The sequence below is a fragment of the Grosmannia clavigera genome (genome assembly GCF_000143105.1).
Source record: "Grosmannia clavigera kw1407 unplaced genomic scaffold GCSC_144, whole genome shotgun sequence".
NCBI lineage: Eukaryota > Fungi > Ascomycota > Sordariomycetes > Ophiostomatales > Ophiostomataceae > Leptographium > Leptographium clavigerum.
Genome location: NW_014040797.1, coordinates 805,318 through 829,792, shown reverse-complemented (window position 1 = coordinate 829,792; position 24,475 = coordinate 805,318). Strand labels below are relative to the sequence as shown.

Below are 24,475 nucleotides of genomic sequence, written 5' to 3'. Positions count from 1 at the left end.
TGCGAGGATGTGAGGCGTGGGAGAAGGGACGACGTTGTGGGCCAAGAAAGCAGGAGCTGCACAAAGCTATAAGTAATACTTGGGGGCCAAGAGCGGCCGTGCCTTCCTGGGCTAGACTAAGCTCAGTCGGCCTGTCAGGCCGGAAGAGGCTGGCACTACGGAGAGTATGGCCAAGGATGTGACCACCGGGGTCTCCATACTACGGAGGGGCTGTCTCCTCCGTGCTTTATGTTCTTACAGCTCCGTACGAGATAAGCTTAGTTGCAGAACTTGGCGAGCGGCAGTTCGATCTTGGGTTCTCACGAGGCTCAACTTGTAGCAGAGTTTAACCGTGCTCGAGCAAGAAGCGTGCGCTCATGTCCGCTCGGGATCTCTGCAGTCAAGCATTCAGAGGTTCCAATCACTCGTGATGGGCATAAGACTCTAGAGCATGGAAACGTGCTCACTGCTCGTGCAGGTAAACCAGCTTTTACAGAGTTGTTGGCGTGAGCAGATTCCCCCAAACGAGACACAGGCTAGTCCGCATTGGGCGTAGCGCCTGCGCGACAGTTGCAGCCGATGCGCAGCTTTGAGCAAGTTTGCTCGCTCTTTTTCTTAGCGTCCGTGCTCTGGACAGGGAGACCCCTCCGTCCCGGTGATCCACAGGGCCCCCAAACGTGCTCACCTTTAACTGCATTCGGAGGCCCAACGCCGGATTCTGGCCTTTGGCCGTCCCCTACTTCTCTGCACCACTCCGGCTGCAACGGCGGCCCTGTGAGCGGTCGTTCCTGCCAACCTCCACATTCCTCTTTCCTCGTCGGCTTGCTTTTTCCTTCTCTGCATCGAATCGTCCTTGGTTTCCACGCATTGGCGTCTTGGCTTTCCAGAACACTCGTCTCCTGCATCGTGTATTCTGCCATCATCGCACTTCCTTTTCCGTCTTTGCTTCTCGGTAGCTTGCGCCGGTCGCGCCACCAACGGCCGCCATGATGGACGACATGAACATGTCGATGAGCTCGTGGCAGCCGACAAACATGAGTCTGGCCCGGATATATTGGTACATCATCGCCGGCATCGTGGGAATGCTAATGGTTGTCCGTGGAGTCAACTACTACCAGAACTCTTTGAGGTACGATGATTTTTGCTTTATTCTGTGACCTTTTCCTTTTGTCTGTCTCTGTCTAACCCTCCAGACTACGCACGCTTGCATCCAGCTCCCAGCAGTTCCCGACAAAGCCTGCCAATGGCTTCCTGCAGGCGTGGGCAACTCTCACGGCAGTCGGCCGTGAGGTCAGCTACCCGCAGCTGTACGTCCCTGTGCGCTACCTTGGCTGGCTGACCCCCCCGCCAGCTGGCCGGGTCCTCATCCTGCTCGTCTACTGGTCCGTCATCATCGGCTTCATGACGGCCGGCTCCATCGTCAAAGACGTCAACTTCTGGGAACGCATCGGCTTCCGCAACGCCTGGGTCACGGTGACGCAGCTGCCACTCCTCTACCTGCTCGCCGGCAAGTCGTCTGTCATCGGCACGCTGACCGGCTCGTCGCACGAGCGCCTCAACTGGCTGCATCGCTGGGTCGCCCGGACGATGTTCGTTACCGCCTCCGTCCACGGCTGGCACTTTTACTCGGAGTATGCCATCGCCGACATGACCAACCTCTTCTTCGAGACCATGCCCATGGGCAAGTACGGCGTCGCCGCTTGGGCCCTGCTGCTCTGGGCTTTCATCTCTGGTATCGCACCGCTGCGCCACCTCTGCTACGAGTTTTTTGTCGTCCAGCACATCGCCACCGCCGCCTTGCTTTTGTGGGTCGTCTATGTCCACGTGCCCTCGTACGCCCGCTACAACGTCTGGTTTGCCATCGCCGCCCTGTGCCTCGACCGGCTCGTCCGGCTCATCCTGCTCGTGTGGCAGAACGTCAAGGCTCGGCCGAACCCGTCTCGCTGCAAGGGCGGACAGCGCATCGGCCACCAGGCCCAGATCCGTGCCGTCGGCGACGACATCACCGTTGTCACCATCAAAGATGTCCACTTTCGCTGGGCCGCCGGCCAGCACGTCTATCTTTGGATGCCTACTCTCGCTCCCCTGGAGCAGCACCCTTACACCGTCGCCTGTGCCCACCAGCTACCCGGCACCTGCATCTGCAACAGCATCCAGCTCGTCGTCCGCAAGCACGCCGGCTTTTCCAAGCGGCTACACGACCGTGCTGCAGCGCTGCAGGCATCCGAGAAGAAGACCACCTTCACCGCCTTTCTCACCGGCCCCTACGGCGCTCCGCCTCGGTCGGACATCTACGAGACGCTCATCTTGATCTCCGCCTCGACCGGCGCATCCTTCACCCTGCCCATCCTCGAGAGCGTCCTGCAGGCAAGACAGGCCGTCTGCACCAAGCGCGTCGACTTTCTTCTGTCGGCCAAGAAGGGTGACGAGATCGACTATTACGTCCGCCGGCTGCACGAGCTGATCGAGATCGCAACGGGCGTGGGCATCGAGCTCAGCGTGTACATTGCCGTGACCAGCGACCCCAATCACAAGTCGCGGCTGGCTGCTGATGCTACACCCCAGGAGAGAGACCAACCCGTTGCTTACAGCAGTTCGGCATCCTCAAGGGAAACAAGTCCGGGGTCGGATGGAAACAGAAGCACCCCCGCAAAAGCAAAGCTGCTGCAGTCAACCGACATTGAGAAGACAGCTATGCAGTGCTGCACGAAACGGCAGCGCAACGTCAGAACGATCAGCGCCGAATCGCGTGTGTACCAGCTGGACAGCCGTCCTGACATCGACGCCTTCATCCGAGACGCAGTGGTGTCTACGGGCGGAGAAACGTCGGTGGTTGTGTGCGGCGGTAAGTCTCTGGTCGCAAAGACAAGAAACAGCGTTGCCCGGCTCTCGGACGAGCGCGCTGTGCACAAGGGAACGGGCGCCCAGGGGATTCATCTGCATGTCGAGGAGTACGGGTTTTGAAGCAGTAATACGTATGGGACGAAGTTATGTACATATGAACGAAATTAATGACAAACGCACTTTCCTCTTGCAGAAGCACGACTCTCCCCGCCGTAGCCTACCTTATCTCTCTTATCGGTGCCAGGCTCGGCAACACCCCGCGCCGTGATGGCCGGCGACAATATTTTCCGAGACCGGCCCTGATTTTTTTTGCCATTGAGGACGTCCTGCCTGACTCTTTTACGGTGGTCTAAGCCGGCAGCTGTCTGTGAATCTGACTCATTTGCGTGTATTGTCTTTGTTCATGCCCTCTCCCTCCATTCTTGCCGCTGCTGCTGCCACCACCCTCTCGTTCTGCACCCGACGCTCCCCCCGACTCATTACCCGCACCACAGCCGCCAGCACATTTCGGCAGCTTCAGCACCGAGCCGTCGTTCCGCTCTCTCCAGGCCCCCCAGTCTCTCCCGTCTCTCCCGTCTCTCGCACCTTTCCTGCGTGGAAGTACCGCAGCCGCGCCTTCACCATGTCCGCGCCGTCAGCTGCGGCCGAGCAGCTGACCAAGCTGGTTGCCGGGCTAAATCTGGGCGATGCCACCGACAAGTACCCCAACTGCCATCCGACGACGAATCCGTTTGATCTCTACCGGGCCCACCTGGCCAACACGCTGGCCACGGTGACGGGTGTGGCGCCGGCCATTGTCTACCCGGCCTTGCAGTGGACGACCGGTCTCGACAAGGGCGACCTCATCCTGGCGGTGCCAGCGCTGCGGGTCAAGGGGCGCAAGCCGGACGAGCTGGCCAAGGAGTGGGTGGAAGCGTTCCCGACCGAAGATGCGCTCGTCGAGCCACCGACGGTGACGGGCTACTTTATCCAGTTCTACTTCAAGCCTGGCCCGCTCGCCAAGCTCACGCTGCCGACGATCTTGCGGGAGGGCAAGGCGTTTGGCAACGACAAGACCAACGGCCTGCAGGACCCCAAGGACGCCAGCAAGGGCCGCAAGCGGCTCGTCGTCGAGTTCTCCAGTCCCAACATCGCCAAGCCCTTCCATGCCGGCCATCTGCGCAGCACGATCAGTGAGTAGCGTTCCCCGACCAGCGCGTTCAGCTCTGCTGGCGCACCTGCTGACGAGATGGACTTCAGTTGGCGGCTTCCTCGCAAACCTGCACGAGGGCGTCGGCTGGGATGTTGTGCGGATCAACTACCTGGGCGACTGGGGCAAGCAGTATGGCCTCCTGGCGCTGGCGTACGAGCGCTTCGGCGACGAAGAGGCGCTCAGCAAGAACCCCATTGCCCACCTGTTTGACATTTACGTCAAGATTGTCTGTCTTCCCCTGTCTGCTGTCTATTCTTTGCTTTTTGCCTTCGTTGCCATGGCTAACCAGCACAGAATGCTGCTATGTCGGAAGAGAAGGACAAGATCGACGCGCTGAAGAAGGAGGGCAAGACGGACGAGGCACAGAAGCTGCTGGATGCCAGCCTGGACGAGCAGGCGCGCCAGTACTTCAAAAAGATGACGGACGGCGACGCGACGGCCGTGGCGCTCTGGCGGCGCTTCCGCGACCTGTCGATCGTGCGGTACAAGGAGACGTACGCGCGGCTCAACATCCGCTTTGACGACTACAGCGGCGAGTCACAGGTGCCGCAGGCGTCCATGGACCGATCGGCTGCCCGCATGGCCGAGCTGAACATCACCGAGGAGTCTGAGGGCGCGCTGATTGTCAACTTTTCCAAGCACGTTCCCGGGAAAGAGGGCAAGCGACTGGAGCGGCCGCTGGTGCGCAAGCGCGACGGCACGGCGCTGTACCTGACGCGCGATATCAGCGAGCTCCTTAACCGGGTGGGTTTTATTTTCTTTCTTTCTTTTTTATTTTCTTTCCCTTTCTTCTTTCTTCTCTCTCCTTCACCCTGCTGACCGAAACAGGAGGAGAAATACCATTTTGACAAGATGATCTACGTCGTGGCCTCGGCCCAGGACCTGCATCTCAAGCAGCTCTTCAAGATTGTCGAGCTGATGGGTTACAAGGAGATTGCCGACAAGTGCTCGCACGTCAACTTTGGTCTGGTGCTGGGCATGAGCACGCGCCGCGGTACCGTCAAGTTCCTCGACGACATCCTCCGCGACGTGGCCGACAAGATGCACGAGGTCATGAAGACCAACGAGGTCAAGTACTCGCAGGTCGAGAACCCCGAGGCCGTGGCCGACGTGCTGGGCATCTCGGCCGTCATGGTCCAGGACATGACTGGAAAGCGGTGGGTCATCCATCCACCTGGACACTTATGCGCTGAGAAGCTGACTAATCATATCCCTTTTCAGCATCAACAACTACACCTTTGACATTGCCAAGATGACCTCCTTCGAGGGCGACACCGGCCCGTACCTGCAGTACGCCCACGCGCGCGTCTGCTCGATCGAGCGCCGGTCTGGCCTCTCGCACAGCGATCTCGAGACGGCCGACACGACGCTGCTGGCCGAAGCCCATGCCACCAACATCATCCGCCTGCTGGCCCAGTGGCCCGACGTCGTGCAGAACACGCTCAAGACACTCGAACCCACCACCGTGCTGACGTACCTCTTCAAGATGACCCACGCCCTCAGCTCGTCCTACGACCATCTGCAGGTCATCGGCAGCGAACCCGAGCTGCTCAAGGCCCGCATGGCTCTCTACGGCGCCGCCCGCATCGTTCTCGGAAACGGCATGCGCATCCTCGGCCTCAGCCCGGTCGATCGGATGTGAGCCGTTTGTGGGGAAGATTTGGGAAACAACATAGGTAAAAAAGCATGGGAAAAGGGAAACGGAGCACAGCCGGAAAAGGGCATCTTTCCCGTCAGAATAGCTCGGGTAGCAAAATGAAGTAATTGATAACGCCAGATTCCTGATCTTCGATCTGTCTCTCATGCTTTCTGCTTGCGCTTCACGACTTTGATACGCAGCCTCTTGCCTGCTGCAGCACCGTCACCACCGCCATCACCATCACCACCATCACCTCCGCCTCCTGGTGCAGCTCCGTTTCCTGGTGCAGCTCCAGCCCCTTGCGCTGCTCCATCTCCGCCGGCCTGTGCAACGCCACCACCTCCGTCACCATCGCCATCATCTCCGTCGCTGCCGTCGTCATCGTCATCGTCATCGTCATCGTCATCGTCATCATCATCATCATCTTCATCTTCGCTCGAAGACGAGTCGAGCTCTGGTACCTACAAGAGTCGGTTAGCTTCTATAGCAACGTCAAATGTTTTAATGTCAATCATCAAGGCGACTTACAGCTCCGTCGGCATCGTTGTATGGATCGGTCGGATCCTTCTCATCCGGATAATTTAAGGCCGAGAACATCATCGGCGCCCAATGGGGGTTTGCATTGGGGAAGTCAGCATGGAGCCTCGCATCGCAGATGTCCAGAAGATCTTCCAGCAGCGGCCGTTGTTCCGGCTTGTAGGCCAGGCAGGCCATGACAACTTCGCGCAGCTCGCGCTCTACAACCCGCAATTTGGCGTCGTTCAACATGTACCCATGTGTCAGCACAACGCGGTTTTGGATCCGATAGCCGCGATGCAACACGTCGTTAGGTCCGTTCCGGTGCAGCCGCACGTTGCGCGCGTATGGAGGAGTCTCTGGCCCCAAGCAGGTGATGAGGTTAAGCATGACCATGCCAATCTGCCAGATGTTGGACCTCTCGTCGAAGGAGCCGGCGATGCGGCAAGCTTCTGGCTCGTTTCGAAGTGGGTTGCCCTCCACCAGTTCCCACTCTGCCGTCCACTGCTCCGGCATCAAGTAGCCTTGCTTGCCGATGAATCGCTGGCTCCAGAGCCTCTGCTTGTTGTTCATGAAATTGAGATCGGCCTTGAGGGTGGTGCCGAAGTCGGCAATCTTGATGCGCGGCACCATGTTGTGTTCGCCATTGTCGAAGCCGTCTACCAAGACATTGGATGGGTCGAGGTCGAAATGCACGTAGTTGCATACCTTCTGGTTGCGCCTGTTTCGCCGGAGCTCATCCTCTGCCGGGACATACTCTAGCATCGAGTTCTTGCCCACATTCTGCTCCTGGTACCGCGGAGGATAAGCCATGGCAATGCAGCCGTCAACCAGGCACGCGAACATTTGCCACAACACGTCGTCTGGAGGCGTAGAGTTCAAGCTGTCGACTTTCTCAATCCAGTGTCCCAGCGTTCCCATACGCAGGTACTCCATCATGAGAATGGACGGGTCGCGATCCACTTCGTTCATATCGGTAGCCCGAACGGAGACCGGGGGTTCTTGTGGCATCGCTCCGTTCACAGCTTGCGAGGCGTAGCCACCGGGCAGCCCCCGAAGCTCGCGTGCCGTCTTGATCTGGACAATGTGAGGTGCCCCTTTGAGTGTCTGGACGATTGGACCCTGTCAGCTCCCGGATAATCGCTTTCTTGATGTGTCAATGCTGTGCATCGGACTTACATTCATGATTGTCTTTTCACAGTATAGCTCTTCCTCGCAGTCTGGCTTTGCTATCTTGACGACGCATTTGTTGTACATACCCTGCATGTTCTTGACCTCGAACAGACAGGTGACACCCATGCCGCCAAAGGACAACAGACGCCGGTAGCGTATGCCGGCACGCAGTGCGCGCTTTGCGATGCGGTTTATGCAGAGGCGCGTGTGCCTCGCTCGCTCGTCGTTGCCCAGGTCACGCACGGTTGCGGCCTTCCGCACAATCATGGCGGCGGGGTTGTAAATACGTATGTCCCTGGGCGGTATGAAGCCGTGTACTAGCTGCGCGCGATCCTGCAGCGGGGGGAAGGGGTCGGCTTCGTCGATTTGTAGGTTCGCAGGGTTGAACATGTCTCCGCCTGATCGGTACACGGACGCCAACCTGTTGCGCAGCCTTTGGCGTATGCGGAATTGGGCTCCCATGCGTGTAAGGACCATCTTGAATGATAGGAAGCGACGGTGCTTCTGGCTGAAATTGTGGGAGTAGTTGTCGGGGAGGGTTTGCAAAGAATTGTATCTTCTGGTCGATAAGTCGGAATAACAGTGGTGAACATCGACGGGTTTTAAGCTTTTACGGTACAAGAGGCCGTGTTGGTAGTTCACACCAGGTCCTTTCAGTGCAGTGCATAGAGGCTTCTAAGATCTCCTGCTGTTTTGAGAGCCAAATGGCGTCGAGTCTTTGAAGACATGCCGGATTTGGACGTGAGCTATCGTTATTGCCCGCGTTTGATTGTTATATTTCTTTGCGTTTCCGAGGACCAAAGGCCGAGTCTCTTCTAGCAAGTGAGATGCACAAAGATGTGAGGGTGGTGATCAGTCCTTTGTTGCTGTGGCACAACCAGTGCTTCTTTGTGTGGAGAAAGAGGAACAACGACCACGGAAAATCGAACAAAAGAACAAGGAAGGCACGGCTATGCTCCTTCCCAACTGATCTAATAGTACTCCCCTTGATGATGTATCCTTTCACGATACATTTTATCGAGGATGCAGGATTGACCGACCCAAGGAAAGGATTCACGCAGTGACCTTTGCAACACGAGCAGTGAAATTAAGATTATCTGTTGAAGAAAGCACTGCTGTCCTATGTACATGCCACACTCTTGGACTGTCCTCATTTTGCCTCGACGTCGCCGGCTTCTTCGGCGACATACTGGCCATCCTTAGTGTCGGATGGCAGAAAGCCGGCCTCCTGCTCGATGCTGGTGTGCGTCTTGACCGTCAACACGGTTGGCAGGACGATGACCAGGCTGCCCATGCACAAGCCCCAGTCGATGGCCAGCTGGGTCATGCCGCTGCGGTGCAAGGCGTTGATGCGCCAGGCAAAGGCACCACCAGCACTCTGGAAGGTCTTGTAGGCGCCGACAAGGACGGCAGCGCGGCCGGTGCTGTTGGACTCTGTGCCGATAAGCCAGTAGCAGAAGCCCTGCCAGAGGGCGTCGTACAAGCCGTAGAATATGTAGAGGAAGATAGGGCCTGTGGCGACCTTGCCATCGGTGTAGTCGAGGTCCTGCTTGTGGCCGGCGGCCAGACGAACGTTGTCCCATTTCTGGAAGGCATAACCGCCGCCCCAGATGGCCATGCCGGTGACGAAGAGTACGACCCAGCCGCAGCGGGCGCGCACCGGACGGCCGAACCAGGGCATGTCGAGCAGCATGCCGATGACGAGGCCGCCGACCATCTGGGCCATCCAGTAGAGGGCGCCGTTGAGCGAGCGGCTGCGGATGTTGAACGTGAGCCCGTTCACGTCATTCTGCTGGTACGAGTAAAAGATGTTGGCACAGAAGAAGAGCGGCAGCATGCAGAGAACGCGCCAGCTGGCAATGGTCTGGACGGCGATACGGACGGTGTCGAGGACGGAAGTGCGCTCGGTCTCGCTGGCAGCATGCAGCTGAGCCAGGCGGACACGCTTCGGGTCGCAGATGAAGACGCCCAGCAGCCAGCCGAAGAGCATGATGACCATGAGGGCAATGTACGTCGAGTCTGACACGGTGCCCTTCTTCGAGTGAAAGTTGAGGCCGAACGAGGCCAGCGAGCCGATGCCACCGCCGAGGTTGAAGACGATCCAGAAGACGGCAATGGCGCGGCCCTTTTGTGCCTCGGGCACGTACGTCGTCATGATGGCACCCTGCACGATCCACACAAAAGAGGCGCCGATGCCGAGAAGCGCACCGGCTGCAATGACAAACGATCCGTTGGCCCGGTGGTTGAAGCAGAGCAGCGAGCCGCTGTACAGCGCATACGTCCAGCCGCCGACCAGGAAGCAGATGCGCGGGCCCACAAACGTGAAGATGGGCCCGACAAAGAAGAGCGCAGTGGCTGCGGTGGCCGAGAGCAGCGCCACCGTTGCGTTGGCCGATACGGTCGAGTCGACCTGGCCGGAGCCGCCGAGACCGCCGAGCGCATTGTACATCTGCCGAGAGTCAGCACAAGAGCGAGCGGGCGAGACGGACGGCCGTCAGACACGCACCCCGGGAAGACAGAAGAAGATGAAGCTGATGAGGCCGATCTGCGTCCATGGATGGGAGTAGAACCGCATGAGGCGCGAAGAGCTGGGCTGCCAGGACTCATCAGCGGTCTCTGCAGGCACAGACGCGGCAGGCGCCTCGACAGACGCCGACGGCACGGTCTTGTCATCCATTGGGTGGGCAGGGCAGAGAAGATCGTGAACGGAGAGGCTGGTGAGGATGGATCCAAACACGGAAAAGAAGGGGGGACATGCATGGGGATATTATAGGGCAGAAAGGCAGCCGCATGCCTCTCTGCGCCTGCCCTTCTGATAAGAGCTGGTCGCAGCGGGGAAGCGCGCACGATCGCTGCTTCCCACTGCAGCGTGCCGTGGAGACCACAGAGCTCCCCCCTGTTTCCTTGACTTATCGCTATTGGTGCATAGTGCCTGGTGGTAAAGTGGGATCAGCTTGCTATCTTGCACCGGGTTATCCGTCAGATAGGCACAAGTCGAATTGCCCTTTTTAGCATCACTGTCTTCTGGTCCCCTCTGCGTTCTGGGTCCTGCTGATAAGGAGGGTGAAGGCCGGATCTCTCAGACGGCCGCCTGGCCAACGGGCCATATGCCAACAGCCCATCTGACAAGTCTCACACAACCAACAATGGTCTTGGGGGGACTGCAGGGCACGGCTTCAGCCAACGCCCTGTCGACAAAGTACTTTCTGGCCGTCGATGGCGGCGGCTCGTCCTGTACCGTCGTTCTGCTGAGCTCGGCCGGGGTCGTCTCGGTCGGCGAGGCTGGGCCATGCAACGTGTGCGTTTCCGGGAAAAATCGAGGTGTCCACCCGTCTCGCGTTCTGCCCTTCTGACCTTGCAGCACGACCATGGGCATGGAAGCTGCTCTGGCGGTCATCTCCGCAGCCATTCGGTCTGCCGTCTCAACACACCCAGACGTCGTCGCCGGCCACGTCCAGGACGTGCCCATCGCGTCCGCATGGGTCGGCATGGCAGGCTACGATCGCCCACACCTTGCTGCAGTCCTGGACGCGGCCGTGTCCGAGCTGCTCGGCATCCCGGCCGGAAACCTCCGTCTGACCGTCTCCTCCGACATTGATCTGTTGTCCGTCAAGGCGGCGTCCGAGCGCTCGGCTCAGACTGCCGTCGTCCTCGTGGCCGGAACCGGATCCGTGGCCATGAGCTTCCAGCGCAGCGGTGACCGGTTCACGCGAACGGCCAGGGCTGGCGGCTGGGGTTCGCTGCTCGGCGACGACGGATCCGGCTTCGCCATTGGCAAGGCTGCTCTGCGACTTGCCCTGCGGACCAGCGACACGCTCCGGAATAGGGCAGCAAAGGCGGAAGCCGACGGCATGGACAGCCTGCCCAGCATACCACCGCTCAGCGCGGCCGTCTACAGTCATTTCGAAGCCGCGCAAGAAGGTTTCGATCGCCGTGATCTGCTGTCCGGCATCCTTGCCCCCCCGGCGACCACCGCATCCTCTGACAGCACGACTGCACCCCAGCGCATCGCTCGCGCTGCTCAGGTGGTCCTCGCACTCGCCGAGTCTGACGACGAGGCAAGGGCCATCCTCCAGGAAGCAGCCGCAAGCCTGGCCGATATGGTGACGGATCTGGTCAGGGACCAGGGCGCTGACCCGGCCAATATCGCTCTCATCACGGCAGGCGGCGTCCTGAAGAACAGGCTCTACAACAGCATGGTGCAGCAGGAATTGTCAAGAAGAGGGTCGGACTTCAAGTGGACCATGAATGTACAAGTCCCGGCCTTGGAAGGGGCTCGCTGGCTCGCTGCCAACTATCGAGAACAGCACAGAGAGAATATACATTAGACCGAACAGGACACTATGGTTACAACTAGAAGAACATGTGGAACGGGTCAACACGATGCCCCCATTGAGGGCTAGAGCTCTGGCTGCGTCCCACCGTCGAGAACGGAAAACTGGTTCAAGTCTTGGACAGTCGCATCTGCCATGTTGCCCAGCTCAAAGTCGCCGTACGGCCAGCCGCCGCATAGCTGCAGCCAGATGGACTGCACGCTGATGGCCTTTGCCGACGTGTCGGACGTGGCAAACTTGACCGACGATTGCAGAGTTGGCAGCGAGATGGCACAGGGATAGCCGTCGCCGGGCTGCGGCCGGAAGTCATCGGCCGAGTTGTCGTCCGAGTGGCCGTCCTCGCGCCCGAGAATGCCCTCGTCAATGTCGCCGAGGTAGGCGGCCTTGTACAGGCCATGCATGACGTTAAGGGCCACGAGCCAGCGGCGCGCCGCCTTCCAGTGCGACGTCCACGACGTCACCAACTGGTGTATCAGAACCGTGCACTTCTTGGCCTTGTCCCGGACACCAGGTGCTTGGCAGGCCTCGTCTTCGGCATACTGCAGCCAGAGAAAGGTGTTGGCGACGATGACGAGGGAGGAGGCCACCCAGACCGACTGCAGCGGCGACGAGTTTTCGATGTGCGCGGGGTCCATCAGGAATTGCAGCATCTCGCCGACCTTGAGCGCACTGGCCACACATGTCTCGATCAGAATCGGCTCCCGGTGCAAGTACGAGAGGCCGGCCGCATCCACGAGGTCCACGAGCTTGGTGTACAGCGTCAGATGGGGCAGATAGCACTGGTGGGCGACACAAGAGGCGCTGCACAGCAGAAACTGCATCGCAACAAACGAGTGTGCCTGGCCCAAGGCCGCCTGGCCCTCGTAGTTGTGCTCGCTCCAGGTCAGGCTAGGTGGCAGCGAGCCGATCCAGTCGAGCAGCGACGCACTCCGCATGTAGAAGATGCCCCTCGGATCCGTCGGCGGAAAGGCGTCCTGATGTCGCCGCGATTTGAGCGCAAAGTCGGCCAGATCGCTCCAGATGCAGACCGTCTTGACAAAGTACGGACTGATACCCAGTTCCGACGGCCGCCTATAGCTGGCCAGACTGGCGAGTGACACGCCCCGGGTCGGCTCCTGATACACCAGCGATGAGTCTGTGCCGGGGACGGCGATGGCCACATTCTCCATGTTGACCGTCCGGTGCTTCGCGAGGAGGTAGGCCAGCACCCGGTCAAACAAGAGACAGGCCCAAAAGGTCCGCCGGCGGATCTCCTGCTCCTTGAGACTGTGCTTTTCGTGAAAGTCCTTGTTCAACCGCATGATCTCGGCCATGCGGATAGCCGTGCCCAGGAAGAGCCAATGGCGTGAGCCGGCATTGGAGAGCAGCTCGGCCATGGCCAAGATCAGATGTGCCTGGATGTGTGAGACTGCACGCATGTCAGCTGGTCGTATTCGGCTTGGGGGCTGCAGGGCTCGCCCGTACCGGAGGGCTCATCTGACGCCATCTTGGCCAGGTACCTGGCCTTGTGCAGATACAGCCGAGTGATCTCGAGCGAGGACGAGGCCAGGCCGAAAAGCGTCTGGACATCGGCAACCTCGACATAGCGGCCGCACAGAGCGACGACCGAGCAGGCGAGCAGCTGGTCCTGCTTGCACTTTTGCTCAAAGTCGGGCCGGTGGTCGAACGAGCAAAAGTCGCTGCAAAAGTGCCGCTCAAAGAAGATGGTCAGGCAGTGCTGCAGTCCACGCGGGTCGACTTCGCTCGGGAGCAGCGACGACGACGGCGTCGGCGAGATCGCGCTGTCGGCCACGGCCGGCACGCCGGGGCTGTGGCCAGAGGGGGCATCTGGAGTGGGCCATGCACAGGTCAGGTTCTTGACTCGGCAGTGCGTGCACCGAGGGCGGACGCCATCGCACTTGGTCTTCCGGCGGCGGCTGCAGCAGGCATTAGCGGACGAGAAACGAGGCAGCAGCAGCTCGAGCGAGCAGACGAACCAGAAATTGCAGGCCAGTGGAGTTCTGGAGAACGTTCGAGCCATCGGGATCGCACGACAGCGTATCGAGAGATCGGAAGGCTTTCGTGTGCATGCCGACAGTCTGGGCATCGCGGATGAGTCGACGGCTTCGGGTTAAGAACTCTTATCGCCCTGCTTCCAGCTTTCGGCACTAACCCAGAGCGTGTCTAGGCCATCCGCCAGGCCATCGGCTTTTCCGTCATTCTGCGGACCGCCGACGGGTTACTCCCCCAAAGACAGGGATCCTGGTGTTGCAGCTATGGTTTAAGAATCACTCAAGCAGTCTTATCTCTCTGAAAGATGTTCCACGCATGTTTGTCGAACGATGGCCAGAAGGAAAAGAAACGGGCGGATGGAATATGACACGTGACGAGTCGATATTGCAGCCAGGCCCAGCTTCAACTGCCGAATTTGATCAAGCCAACATGTCCGCAAAATGGATCTGACGTGCAGAGCACTCCGTATTACGCCCTGCTTGCGAGCATCCAGTGACACCGCAGGATGCAGACCAGACGAAGAGGCGGCGAGCCAAGAAATTTTACTGCATTGGGGCAGAGAGGCAGTGTAAACCCAGATGGGAACCTGGCCAGTCGTTCCTTCCCGCATAGCGCCGTCGGCACGACGTCACCAAACAGAGCCTGCGTTGCTCCTTCCCCACTCCCATGTGTCCCCTGCATATTGCGACATGCAGACCGTCGGTACTACTCGTACATAACTTACGTCGTAGTAGCAACTCGTCGTGACGATCGGCACTCGAGTTACGAGACAGAACAGCACATGTATTAAAAGTGATCATCGCTCGTTTGGCTTCCGCTTTCATGAGCACCTGTGGGCCTCTCCTCGTTAATGCATAAAACCACCTCAGAATCTGGCCTTGTGCCTAAGCGACCGGGCAAACATGCGCGTCTTCGGCCCCCCAGATCGACAATTTGATTGTGCAGGTTCCAGGCATCGGTTGAACACGCGGATTGGGCTTGGAAGCGTGCATTTGCTCTCATACCACCGTTCCCTTTCCCAAAGATAAACACTGCTGGTCGCACCGTTCACTTTCGTCATACCTACGGAGTACAGAGTATGGGTTCGCAGTCTTCAAAGTCGGTCCTTTCTCCTGCACCGGAGTTACGGCAGGTTGCCCCTAGGTTTCCCCCACAAAAAAAAGATAAGATACACGGCCAGACCAATCTCGCTCAGCTCACCGCGTCCAAGCTCGTCCCAGCTTCGACATCTGCCTCCAAGCCCATCGCAAGCGTCTCCTGTCCCATCGAATCGGGCCATCCAGGACAATACGCAGCTCGATGGACGATAGCAGCTGGGCGCTGCTGCACCCCATCACTGGGACCGGCACGCTCGGCTTTGTCTTTCTCTCCAGTCTTCCGGCCCTGCACCAGCTTTGGCTGAGGGCCAGCTTCGCTCGCCGCAATCGTGGTGCCGAAGGCGATGGAGGTCACGAGGCCGTCCCGCAGCTCTTCGAGAGCCCGGATGGCCAAGCCACGGCTGAGTCTGTCGCCGCTTTCTCTGACCATCAACCGCGTCTTGCTGTATGGACCAGCTTGTTGCTCGGCCTCGCGGCCTCACTCATCGGCGCGGTCTTGTCGAGTATCGGCCCAGACGGTGGCCATTTCTCGCCGACATCGACTTCTTGGCTGCGAGTCTTGGACAATTGGATAGATGTACCAACTTGGGGCCTCGGCCTTTTGCAGTGCGCCAGCATCCCTACAAAATCCCAGTATGACTGCCGCTTTCTGCTTGCCACCATCGGCTTCTGGTCTGGCGCCGCCTTGACCACCTCTGTCCTCGTTCGCCACGGCTTCGGGATCGTTCTCGCTCTGAGCGGCAAGAGTGAGGGCGGCTACAATGGCGTTGTCGTCGGCGCGGCCGTTTGTTGGCTCGTCGAAGTCCTTTGCGCTCTGGCCGCTTCGCTGGCTTTCGCCTCTTTCCCGCACCGCCCCGACGTATACTATCGCGGAGGCCTCGTCGACCAGCAGCACGCCGTGTCGAGATTGCAGCTGTTTGGCTTCACCTGGAACCGTGTCATCTTCGACATTGCCCACGAGCGAAAGCTCGAGCTGGAGGACTTGCCCAACCTCGATGGCGAGACACGATCGTCCAGCATCCTCGAAACCTACCTCGCCGATGGTGGCAGCGCCGGTGGCGAAAAGGGCCGTCTCTGGTGGCAGCTTGCAAAGGCGTACCGCTGGCCTCTGTTCCAGCAGTGGACGTTGACCTTTGTGCGCTCGATTCTCGCCCTGTTCCCGCAGTACGTGCTCTACCAGTTTCTCGAGGGCCTCGACAAACACAAGGACGGAAACAAGGCCGCCAATCCGCAGCTTTGGGGATGGGTCATCTCCCTCGGCGTCAGCCTGGTGCTGCAGGTCTGGGTCAACAGCATTCAGCGCTGGCTCACTGCTAGCCGTCTTGAAGCGCCAGTCAGCTCGCTTATCCAGGCGCTCATCTTCCAGAAGGCGCTGCATCTTGATGAAGCTGCCGAACCCGGCCAGGCTACGGTAGGCGGCCATACAAAGGTGGCCGGCCTGGACAAAAAGGACCCAAAGAAGAAGAACAGCGGGGACATTCGTCAGTCCGTGGTCAACCACATGAAACTAGACAGGTCAGAAAACATGCTTTCCTTTGCATCTTCCCTTTGTACCTACTGACAGCTGCAGTGGCCGCATGACGATTTTCTGCACATACAACTACTGGATTCCCCTGGCTGTGTTCAAGTTGATTTTGGCCGGCACCGCCCTGGGCCGTCTACTCGGCTGGACCGCCTTCTTGTCCGGCCTGGGCTGCTCTCTGCTGGTCTACCCGATCAGTCAAGTCATGTCCAAGAAATACGCCACAATCCAGTTCGGCCTGATGAAGTACCGAGACGCCAAATCGCATGTCCTGACTGAAGCCCTTCAAGGCATGCGCCAGATCAAGTACTCGGCGCTTGAACAGATCTACGAAAAGAAAATCCTCGACAGCCGAAATGAGGAGCTTCGTCAGTTCTGGCGTGTCGCCAAGTGGATGTTCGGTCTCTCGCTCGTCATCGCTACCGGACCTATCCTGCTCTCCTGCGTCTCCCTGGCCATCTACACCCTCACCACCCAAACACACGTCCGTGCCTCTGTCATTTTTGCCTCCCTCGGCCTCTTCGACCAGCTCGACGAGGCAATTGGATATTTGCCTTTGATCCAAGTTTATTTGATGGAGGCCTGGACGAGCTGTGTCCGCGTGGAGAAGTACCTGAACCAGCCCGACCGGCCTCCTGTTTCTGTGCCTGGTGAAGCTATCGTCTTTGAAGATGCTACGGTGCGCTGGCCCAGAGCCGAAGATGCAATTCTAGAGACCGCCTCAGAGACTTCGTTGTCACCCTCGTCTTCTTCAGCACCAGACGTCCAGTCTTCGCTTGTCACCCCTTCCGACGACCAGCAAACTCGATCTATTCTGCGCAACGTCAATCTTTCTTTCCCCGCCGGAGAGCTCAGTCTCATCACCGGCAAAACCGGCTCGGGAAAGAGTCTTCTCCTGGCCGCCATTCTCGGGGAGGTAAGGCTTCTGTCAGGTACCGTCAGAGTGCCCGAGGCGCCCCCCGTGTCCACAATCGAGAGCGACAAGGCGACTGATGCTGACTGGGTCCTCCCCTCGCTGACGGCCTTTGTGTCTCAAACACCCTGGATTGAAAGCGGCACGTTCAAGGACAACATTCTGTTCGGCATGCCCTTCCGCGAGTCCCGGTACAAGAAGGTCTTGCAGGCTTGCGCTCTGGAAAAGGACATCGAGCTTCTTGCAAACGGTGATGCCACCGAAGTTGGGCCCAAGGGCGTGACACTGTCCGGAGGCCAGCGTTGGCGTGTGGCTCTGGCACGTGCTTTGTATTCCCGTGCTGGAATTCTCATTCTTGACGATGTTCTCAGTGCTGTCGATGCCCATGTCGGCCACATCATTGTCGAACAGGCCTTGTCGGGCGACTTGGCCAGAGGCCGTACGCGCATCCTTGCCACCCACCACCACGAGATGTGTCTCGCGCATGCGTCCTATCTGGTCAGGCTCGAAAGCGGCAGGGTCCAGAACGTTGAGAATATTGAGCATGTCGAGGAGCCGTTGTTGTCAGCAGGCGTTGAAGCTTCCGCAGAAGAGGAGGCACAGGATGCTGACTCATCATCATCTGCAGCCCAGATCGCCGCCAGCAAGAAGAAAGATGAAGAGGGACGAGAGACCGGTCGCGTCAAGTCTAGGGTATACCAGGAGTACATAAAGGCTAGCAACTCGATATTCCTCTGGGTTGCTATCATGGCCTTTGTTGTTGTAGGCCGTTTATGTGGCGTGGCCACAACCTGGTCGCTCAAGGAACTCGCCGGAAGCTACCAGTCCAACGATACCTACGACAGCCTCAGCAGCCACAAATTCATCTCTCAGTCTGCTGAGCCGGAGCTAGTCTGGCATGCCGCCAATCTTCCGCACACGACTACATCCACATTACAGACCTCCGGCGATGACTCGGCCTACCGACGGACGGCATTGTTTTGGATTTCGGCCTACATTGTCTTTGAGCTATGCAGCCTTCTTGTGGGAGCGAACACCCAGCTGCTGATCATGTTTACCGGCCTGCGCGCTTCGCGTGTTCTTTTTGAGCGCATGACACACTCTATCCTGCACGCGCCACTTCGCTGGATCGACACCATTCCCAGCGGCCGGATCCTGAACCGGTTCACATCTGACACCTTTATTGTCGACCGGCGCCTTGCTAGCGATCTGGGAACCTTCCTTTCGAGCTCGTTCGTCCTCGTTGTCATCATCGCCACCAGGTTCGTTTTTGTCTTTTTTGCTGCCCAGGCATATCCTCCCTGCCCTATGTCTGACCTTCAAACAGTATCTCCGTCTCGCCATATATCATCATCTTCGGCCTGCTCCTTCTCGTTGTTTACGGCCGTATTGCGGTATTTTACATTGCCGCGGCACGTGAAGTGAAGCGCATCAACTCAGTGGCGTATTCCCCTGTGTACGACCAGTTCAGCTCAGTTTTGACGGGGCTCTCGACCATTCGAGCGTTCCAGCGGCCGGAGTTTTACATGGACCGCATGTTTGGCCTGATCGACAACGGTACCAAGGCCAGCTGGGCCATGCAACTGCTGGCTCGCTGGATGAACTTCCGGATGGGCATGTTTGGCGCCACCTTTGTCACTGTGGTGGCAACCTGCATCATCTTTGGCAACATCAACGCGTCGCTTGCTGGCTTTGGCCTGATCTTTGCTCTTCGATACACCAGTGCGCTCAGTCGTCTCCTTGCCAACGTTACCAGTGTTGAGCTTGGATTCAACGCAGCCGAGCGGATTCTCGAGTACATTGAAATCGACACAGAGCCTGAGACCGGCAGGGATGCTCCTGCTGCGTGGCCAACCAAGGGTCATGTCGAGGTGGAAGACCTGACGGTTAGCTATGCCCCCGAACTGCCGCCTGTCCTGAAAAGCCTCAACTTCGAGGCTCGACCTGGCGAGCGTATTGGCGTTGTTGGCCGCACCGGTGCCGGCAAGTCGACGTTGGCTGCTGTGTTCTTCCGGCTGCTGGAACCGAGACAGGGATGTATTCGCATTGATGGAATCGATATCGCCACACTCAAATTGGAGCAGCTTCGCAGCCGTCTTGCCATCATCCCCCAGGACCCATTTCTTTTTGCCGGAACGCTGCGCTCCAACCTGGACCTTGACGGCTCGATAGATGATTATGATCTGCACCAAGTGCTCAGGAGAGTCCATCTTGTCGAAGCGGACGATGAGGATACAGGCCCGCCTGTGACGATTTCTGCCGTTGACCGAGGCACAGATTTGCAAATTGTCGAGGATCAAACACAGGAAGAAGTTGCCCTGCTGATAGAATCAACTTTGACCGACTCAGCGACTGCAGACGATGTACCGGAGAACAACACAGTCACAGTTGTGTCAGAATCACCAACAGAGGTTGCCTCGTCGGTGCCTGAAGGTGAGGAAAGCGATCATACTGCCAACAATGATACCAGCATTGCGGATGAAGCCGATAACAACAATCGCGATGTCGATGACAGCAACAGCCCGAGACACACATTCAAGGATCTGGATATGCCCGTCTCAACTGGTGGTGGAAACCTGTCCCAGGGTCAGCGGCAGCTTGTTTGTCTAGCCCGAGCTTTGCTGACGCGGCCGAAGATTGTCGTGCTGGATGAAGCTACTTCGGCGGTTGACCGCGGCACAGACAGTGCCATTCAGGAGTCTTTGCGTCGCGAATTTGCATCTGGTGGTTGTACAGTTCTCGTCATCGCGCATCGACTGAGCACAGTGGTGGACTTTGATCGTATTCTCGTCCTGAAGGAGGGTCGTGTCGCTGAGATCGGGACGCCGAAAGAGCTGATGGAAAAGGGTATGGCTCTCGATGCGTCTCAAAAGGAGGTCACGTCGGCTGCAGGAGAAGGGGGACTGAGCCAGACGTCTGAAGGAGACGTTGCAGAGGAGGAACGGGACGACAGCGGTGCCTTTTGGGAGCTGGTTAAGCGAAGTGCAGAAAAGGACAAGCTGGTTGGGATGGTCTTTGGAGAGAAGGCGAAGACGGAATGAAGACCAGGTGGGGTCTCGATGATAGAGAACTCTGAATAAAGGATGGCTCAGACCAACGTCGTCTGTTTTTGGTTTTGTTTCTATTCTTGCTACAAATAGCACCACTCGGAGACAAAGAAAAAAAGAGCATGGGCAAGTCAGCCAACAAAGCTTTGTGCAATTTGTTCACCGACGACCCCGAACACAACGCCTGCAGTGAGCTTCTCCATCACCTGCTTGCGACCTTGCACATGTGCACTGTTTTTGTTTATGATAGCTAACTCTACTTACTTCGTACTGCCCTCCCGTTTTTTTGCTGTGGACCCCGTGGTATTCGAATTCGCAGTTCCTCCTACTAAAGTTCAGCAGCTATTTACTGTCTCTCCGTGTGTCTACAAGCAGCTTTTACAAAATCCCAGACTCACTGACAATAATCATTTACAGACTTACGCGCCTTTTCTTCAACGATAGCTAACCGAGTTGACCGCGTGATCCTAGCATGCAGCGATCACTTTCGACCGGCTACTTGCATCTCCGAGTCTGCCAGTTACAGGGAAGAAGGAGTATCGCCGTTCCATCAAGCTCTGAAAGTGTCATCAATGCCATTCAGACTTGAATCTACCAAGCTGCAGTTCTGCATAAGGATACTGCAAATCCAGCAAGAATAGAGGCGGCAGGTACTCACACGAGCAGGATCGTGAGCACTGATTCGCGAGATCTGCCTCAAACGATCTCCATTGATCCCATTGCATTTCGTAGACGGCTGTAAAATAGAAGGCTGCAAACTGCCCAGGAAGACTTGAGGTTATCATGGTTAGAAGGAGTAGCAAACATTCGAGTCTGCGAGAATGATACCTGCCATCAAGACGAGTCGCACGTACTTTGTTTCGCACACTACAATATGTCCCAATGGAAAACACGTAATTTTGTATCTAGAAGCGAACAAAGCGTCTAGCCGTTCCGACTACGTTGGCAATGAAGGGGTAGCAGGTGAATTGGCATCCCTTGCTAGAGACGCCCTTTGCTGGAGGAATCTTTGTCACACCTTGGCAACACAATCGTTTACGAGCTCCTTCTTTTATCTCTGACATCCAGAAAGACCAGCTTTCATGCATCGTACAAGGTCTCCATCCAATCTCCATCGTGTCATCAGCCCGTACTGCATGTTCTCCTTGTCAGAGCTACACGTCCCCTCCATTACGTAGCTGCAGTAGCGCTTCTCACAGCTTCTTTGACCTGCCATGGCATTTCAGTGAATCTATTCGTGCCGCTGTCCATCTAAGCAAGTCCTGCTTTAGCTTCCAATGACGCAGCTCTTTGGGCTCACGTATTTCTTCCCAGGCCTTTACCTATTAAGGGCCTGCCTGCAAGGACTGCCTTTCATTCAGTCTCGCTCTTCCCTGACCTCTTACCCTCCCTCTACATGACAATACCTGTTGTCCTCAGCTTCCTATCCCTCTGCCTACCTTCTCTACCTCAGCTTCGACTTGCTTCCTTCACCTTCCTCGCTGTTCTGGCTCCACTCTCTCTCTCTCTCTCTGTCAGCAGGATCCTACGACTATATAAAGCCTCCTCTCCTCCTCTCTCCTTCAACCCTCTCCTTCTCTCTCTTTCATTCTTTCAACAAAAAAGCAGAAAATAACTTCCTCCTCTTCAAGAAGCATCAGCCCTCTCCGAAGAGTGAGTCCAATCAACACCTACTCTACTTTGAATCCTTACTTCTTGCCCTCTACCTCTCCTCTCGCTGATTGCTAATGATCAATTCAGTCTACGCTCATCAAACAGCATTGGGTTTTCCTCAGCCAAGCCGCTGTCATCTCAGCATCTTTCCGCCTCTTCCTACTGTCTGCCCAATAGCTTCTCTTGACAAACCGTCAGATTGTGATTATTTTGCTATCATAGCACTTGACACTGATCTCAGAATATTAACGACGTCAGCATAATGGTCTCTGTTGTGGGCTACATCTTCATGATCCCCTCAGATTGTATCTTGCATAGAGACTTTTGAGCTCTCTCCCTCTCTCTCTTCCACTCTCTCTCTTCCACTCTCTCTCTTCCACTCTCCATCTTCTTCACTATTGCCCTCTCTGTTCTCCCTCCCCATTTTACTTTACGGATTTATCTTACTGTCCTCTCCATATTTTGTCTTGTTTCTCTTCTTTGCTTCTCCTTCTTCCTCTCCATTCTCTCCCTCTTCCCCTCCTTATTGTCTTCCCATTCCTCGTCTTCCTCTTCATAGTTGCAGCACTGCTGGCATGATGCGATGCTGCGTCAAGATCGACAAAATACGGACATATTCTCCTCTCATGCAGACTATGCTGAGTTGTTTGGGGATGCTCTCATGCACCCTTACTTCAGCCGTCCGACGACGACGGGCGGATCTAGACCGGTTTCGATTGAAAACAAAACGAGGCGGATTCTAGGACAGGTGAGCACTCTTGTTCTCCTAAGCCACTGTGGTCCTTCTGAGAAGTACTTTGTGCTGTCTCTACAGATATCGCTGCCAGACAATCATATATTGGCCATCAACGTCTCTCGGCTCAGTCTAGCAGCCGCAGCTGAACATGATCTCACCTACTTGGTGCAGCTAGCTTTACCGGCATTGCAAGCCACCCATGTGTTGGACGAGATCGTGGAAAATGAAGTACACCCCGGAACAGCTTCAAAAGAGGCTGCCACGCCGTTTGTGGCTCCGGATGGACGAGACATTTTGCAGCAATCCGTCTTGTGCTCGCCTCCAAAGTCCTTCGAGTTAGTGTTGGAAGCACCGGAACGAATTGCGATTGTTAGTACCAACAAATGTGCGAATGCACTGGGTTTGCCGACGATGGCAACAAGCCGCCAGCACCAGCAGCACCAGCAACGACGCCCTAACGAAGGGTAGTAATGGCTCAGACCACACCGAGTCCAGGAGCCGACTCAGGATATATATCCTGAGAAATTGCAGCCTCAATACCATCAGCACCGCCAGCGGCAGAGACATGAGCCCACGAACAGGCTTCAGCAACGGCACGAGGAGCGGCGGTGTGAGCAGCGGAATTATTTACGGCTCACATTACGCCGAATCCGGGAGAATCCTGAGGGTGGCTGTACCAAAGTACAGCCTCAACAGCAGCAGCTTCAGCAATACGAGCGACATCGGCATCACATCTGGGGTGGAGGTGACAGACGAGTCCATACCACCTGGAATGCAATATTTGCGCATACCGCAGTCTGCGACATGTGTGATCGCCGCGGACATCCAGTGCTTCAGCGCTGCATCGTGTCTGGCTGTAGGCTTCAAGTTTGTCAAGAATGCGCAGCGCAAGGCCGTCTCGACAGCAGAACGCATAATCTCGACAAGAATTCTGCTTCATGGGATCGTGTCAGATGAGCGGACAGAGCCGGCTGAGGCAGTGCTTACAAAACTTGGCACTCTATACCCCCTTCTGAACATTTCTGCTGGGGAGGATGTGTATACTTGGAGCACAGCCAAGAGGTATGCTGCAGCAGCTGAAGGCGTTGCAAATACTGTAATGTTTTAAGGACCTGGGCGACGACAATATGCTGGCAAGAGTGACGGTAAGCAGCACTTCTTCGAATGGTCCGAGATCTAAGACCCGAGAAACTGACAAACTCAGAGCTCGGCCTCTATTGGGGCAGTTCCTGGCCGACAGGTCGAAGCACCGGTCGTCGACCAACGTTCGCGCCGCGAACGGTTTGGGACTGTCCAGTGAGTCGTGCTGCAGCTTAGGTTTAGTACCAGTACCGGCGGGAGCCGGAGATGACCCTGACGCCAGCCCAAAGACCTATTCATCTGATTCGTCAGATGGAGACGCAGGACGCCCTGACAAGTCCGGATTCAGATTTCCGAAAAAAAGAAGAGCTTGCCAGAGTGAAGCGGCCATCAGGCTCTGGAAAAAATACCTGCTTGACCGCTTCTGGCCAGCTGCCTGAGGTAAGACTGCCAATACCAAGCTTTTTTTTCGTATACTGACATGGACGCTGATCAGACAGAGTACGTCTTTGGTCGTGGTCTCAATTTGCGACCCTGAGCGATTTCGTGGACAGGTTTGGTGGCTTCCCTCGATACACGGATGGCACTTCTGGCAAGGCAGAGATACGATTTTTCCGCCACGCTATGCCAGCACGAGCAGATTTCCTTGGTACGTGTTACATCGTATTCATTGTCATCCTATGTCTGGTAGACAGCCGTTTTCTTCGTTATTAGACGGGGATTATCTGTATATAAGAGGAACTTGGCCACGCCGATTT

At 57.0% G+C, this 24,475-nt stretch overlaps 8 protein-coding genes across 8 annotated transcripts; 5 read left to right on the top strand and 3 right to left on the bottom strand.

Annotated features, from left to right (window-relative positions):
- Positions 1–965: 965 nt before the first annotated feature.
- Positions 966–2,943, top strand: CMQ_2707 (ferric-chelate reductase; the record flags this gene model as incomplete). Its single annotated transcript, XM_014316785.1, has 2 exons — positions 966–1,108; positions 1,173–2,943. The coding sequence occupies 2 exons, from the start codon at positions 966–968 to the stop codon at positions 2,941–2,943; spliced, it is 1,914 nt and encodes a 637-aa protein (XP_014172260.1).
- A 283-nt stretch (positions 2,944–3,226) lies between these two features.
- On the top strand, positions 3,227–5,657 carry CMQ_2663 (arginyl-tRNA synthetase; the record flags this gene model as incomplete). The annotated part of the gene is made up of 5 exons (XM_014316741.1): positions 3,227–3,995; positions 4,063–4,241; positions 4,310–4,696; positions 4,844–5,172; positions 5,237–5,657. 5 exons carry the CDS (start codon positions 3,227–3,229, stop codon positions 5,655–5,657), a joined length of 2,085 nt encoding a protein of 694 aa, XP_014172216.1.
- Positions 5,658–5,815: 158 nt separating this feature from the next.
- On the bottom strand, positions 5,816–7,820 carry CMQ_3094 (uncharacterized protein; the record flags this gene model as incomplete). Its single annotated transcript, XM_014317172.1, has 3 exons — positions 5,816–5,977; positions 6,183–7,277; positions 7,350–7,820. The coding sequence occupies 3 exons, from the start codon at positions 7,818–7,820 to the stop codon at positions 5,816–5,818; spliced, it is 1,728 nt and encodes a 575-aa protein (XP_014172647.1).
- Positions 7,821–8,493: 673 nt separating this feature from the next.
- On the bottom strand, positions 8,494–10,020 carry CMQ_2565 (major facilitator superfamily transporter; the record flags this gene model as incomplete). The annotated part of the gene is made up of 2 exons (XM_014316643.1): positions 8,494–9,792; positions 9,850–10,020. 2 exons carry the CDS (start codon positions 10,018–10,020, stop codon positions 8,494–8,496), a joined length of 1,470 nt encoding a protein of 489 aa, XP_014172118.1.
- A 469-nt stretch (positions 10,021–10,489) lies between these two features.
- CMQ_2930 (glucokinase regulator family) lies at positions 10,490–11,671 on the top strand (the record flags this gene model as incomplete). Its single annotated transcript, XM_014317008.1, has 2 exons — positions 10,490–10,641; positions 10,705–11,671. 2 exons carry the CDS (start codon positions 10,490–10,492, stop codon positions 11,669–11,671), a joined length of 1,119 nt encoding a protein of 372 aa, XP_014172483.1.
- Positions 11,672–11,742: 71 nt separating this feature from the next.
- Positions 11,743–13,697, bottom strand: CMQ_2550 (zinc finger transcription factor 1; the record flags this gene model as incomplete). The annotated part of the gene is made up of 2 exons (XM_014316628.1): positions 11,743–13,085; positions 13,142–13,697. The coding sequence occupies 2 exons, from the start codon at positions 13,695–13,697 to the stop codon at positions 11,743–11,745; spliced, it is 1,899 nt and encodes a 632-aa protein (XP_014172103.1).
- A 1,271-nt stretch (positions 13,698–14,968) lies between these two features.
- CMQ_2837 (ABC bile acid transporter) lies at positions 14,969–20,242 on the top strand (the record flags this gene model as incomplete). The annotated part of the gene is made up of 3 exons (XM_014316915.1): positions 14,969–16,281; positions 16,337–18,463; positions 18,529–20,242. 3 exons carry the CDS (start codon positions 14,969–14,971, stop codon positions 20,240–20,242), a joined length of 5,154 nt encoding a protein of 1,717 aa, XP_014172390.1.
- A 1,921-nt stretch (positions 20,243–22,163) lies between these two features.
- Positions 22,164–24,255, top strand: CMQ_3083 (uncharacterized protein; the record flags this gene model as incomplete). Its single annotated transcript, XM_014317161.1, has 5 exons — positions 22,164–22,206; positions 22,534–22,649; positions 22,716–22,972; positions 23,842–23,933; positions 24,218–24,255. 5 exons carry the CDS (start codon positions 22,164–22,166, stop codon positions 24,253–24,255), a joined length of 546 nt encoding a protein of 181 aa, XP_014172636.1.
- Between the last annotated feature and the right edge of the window lie 220 nt (positions 24,256–24,475).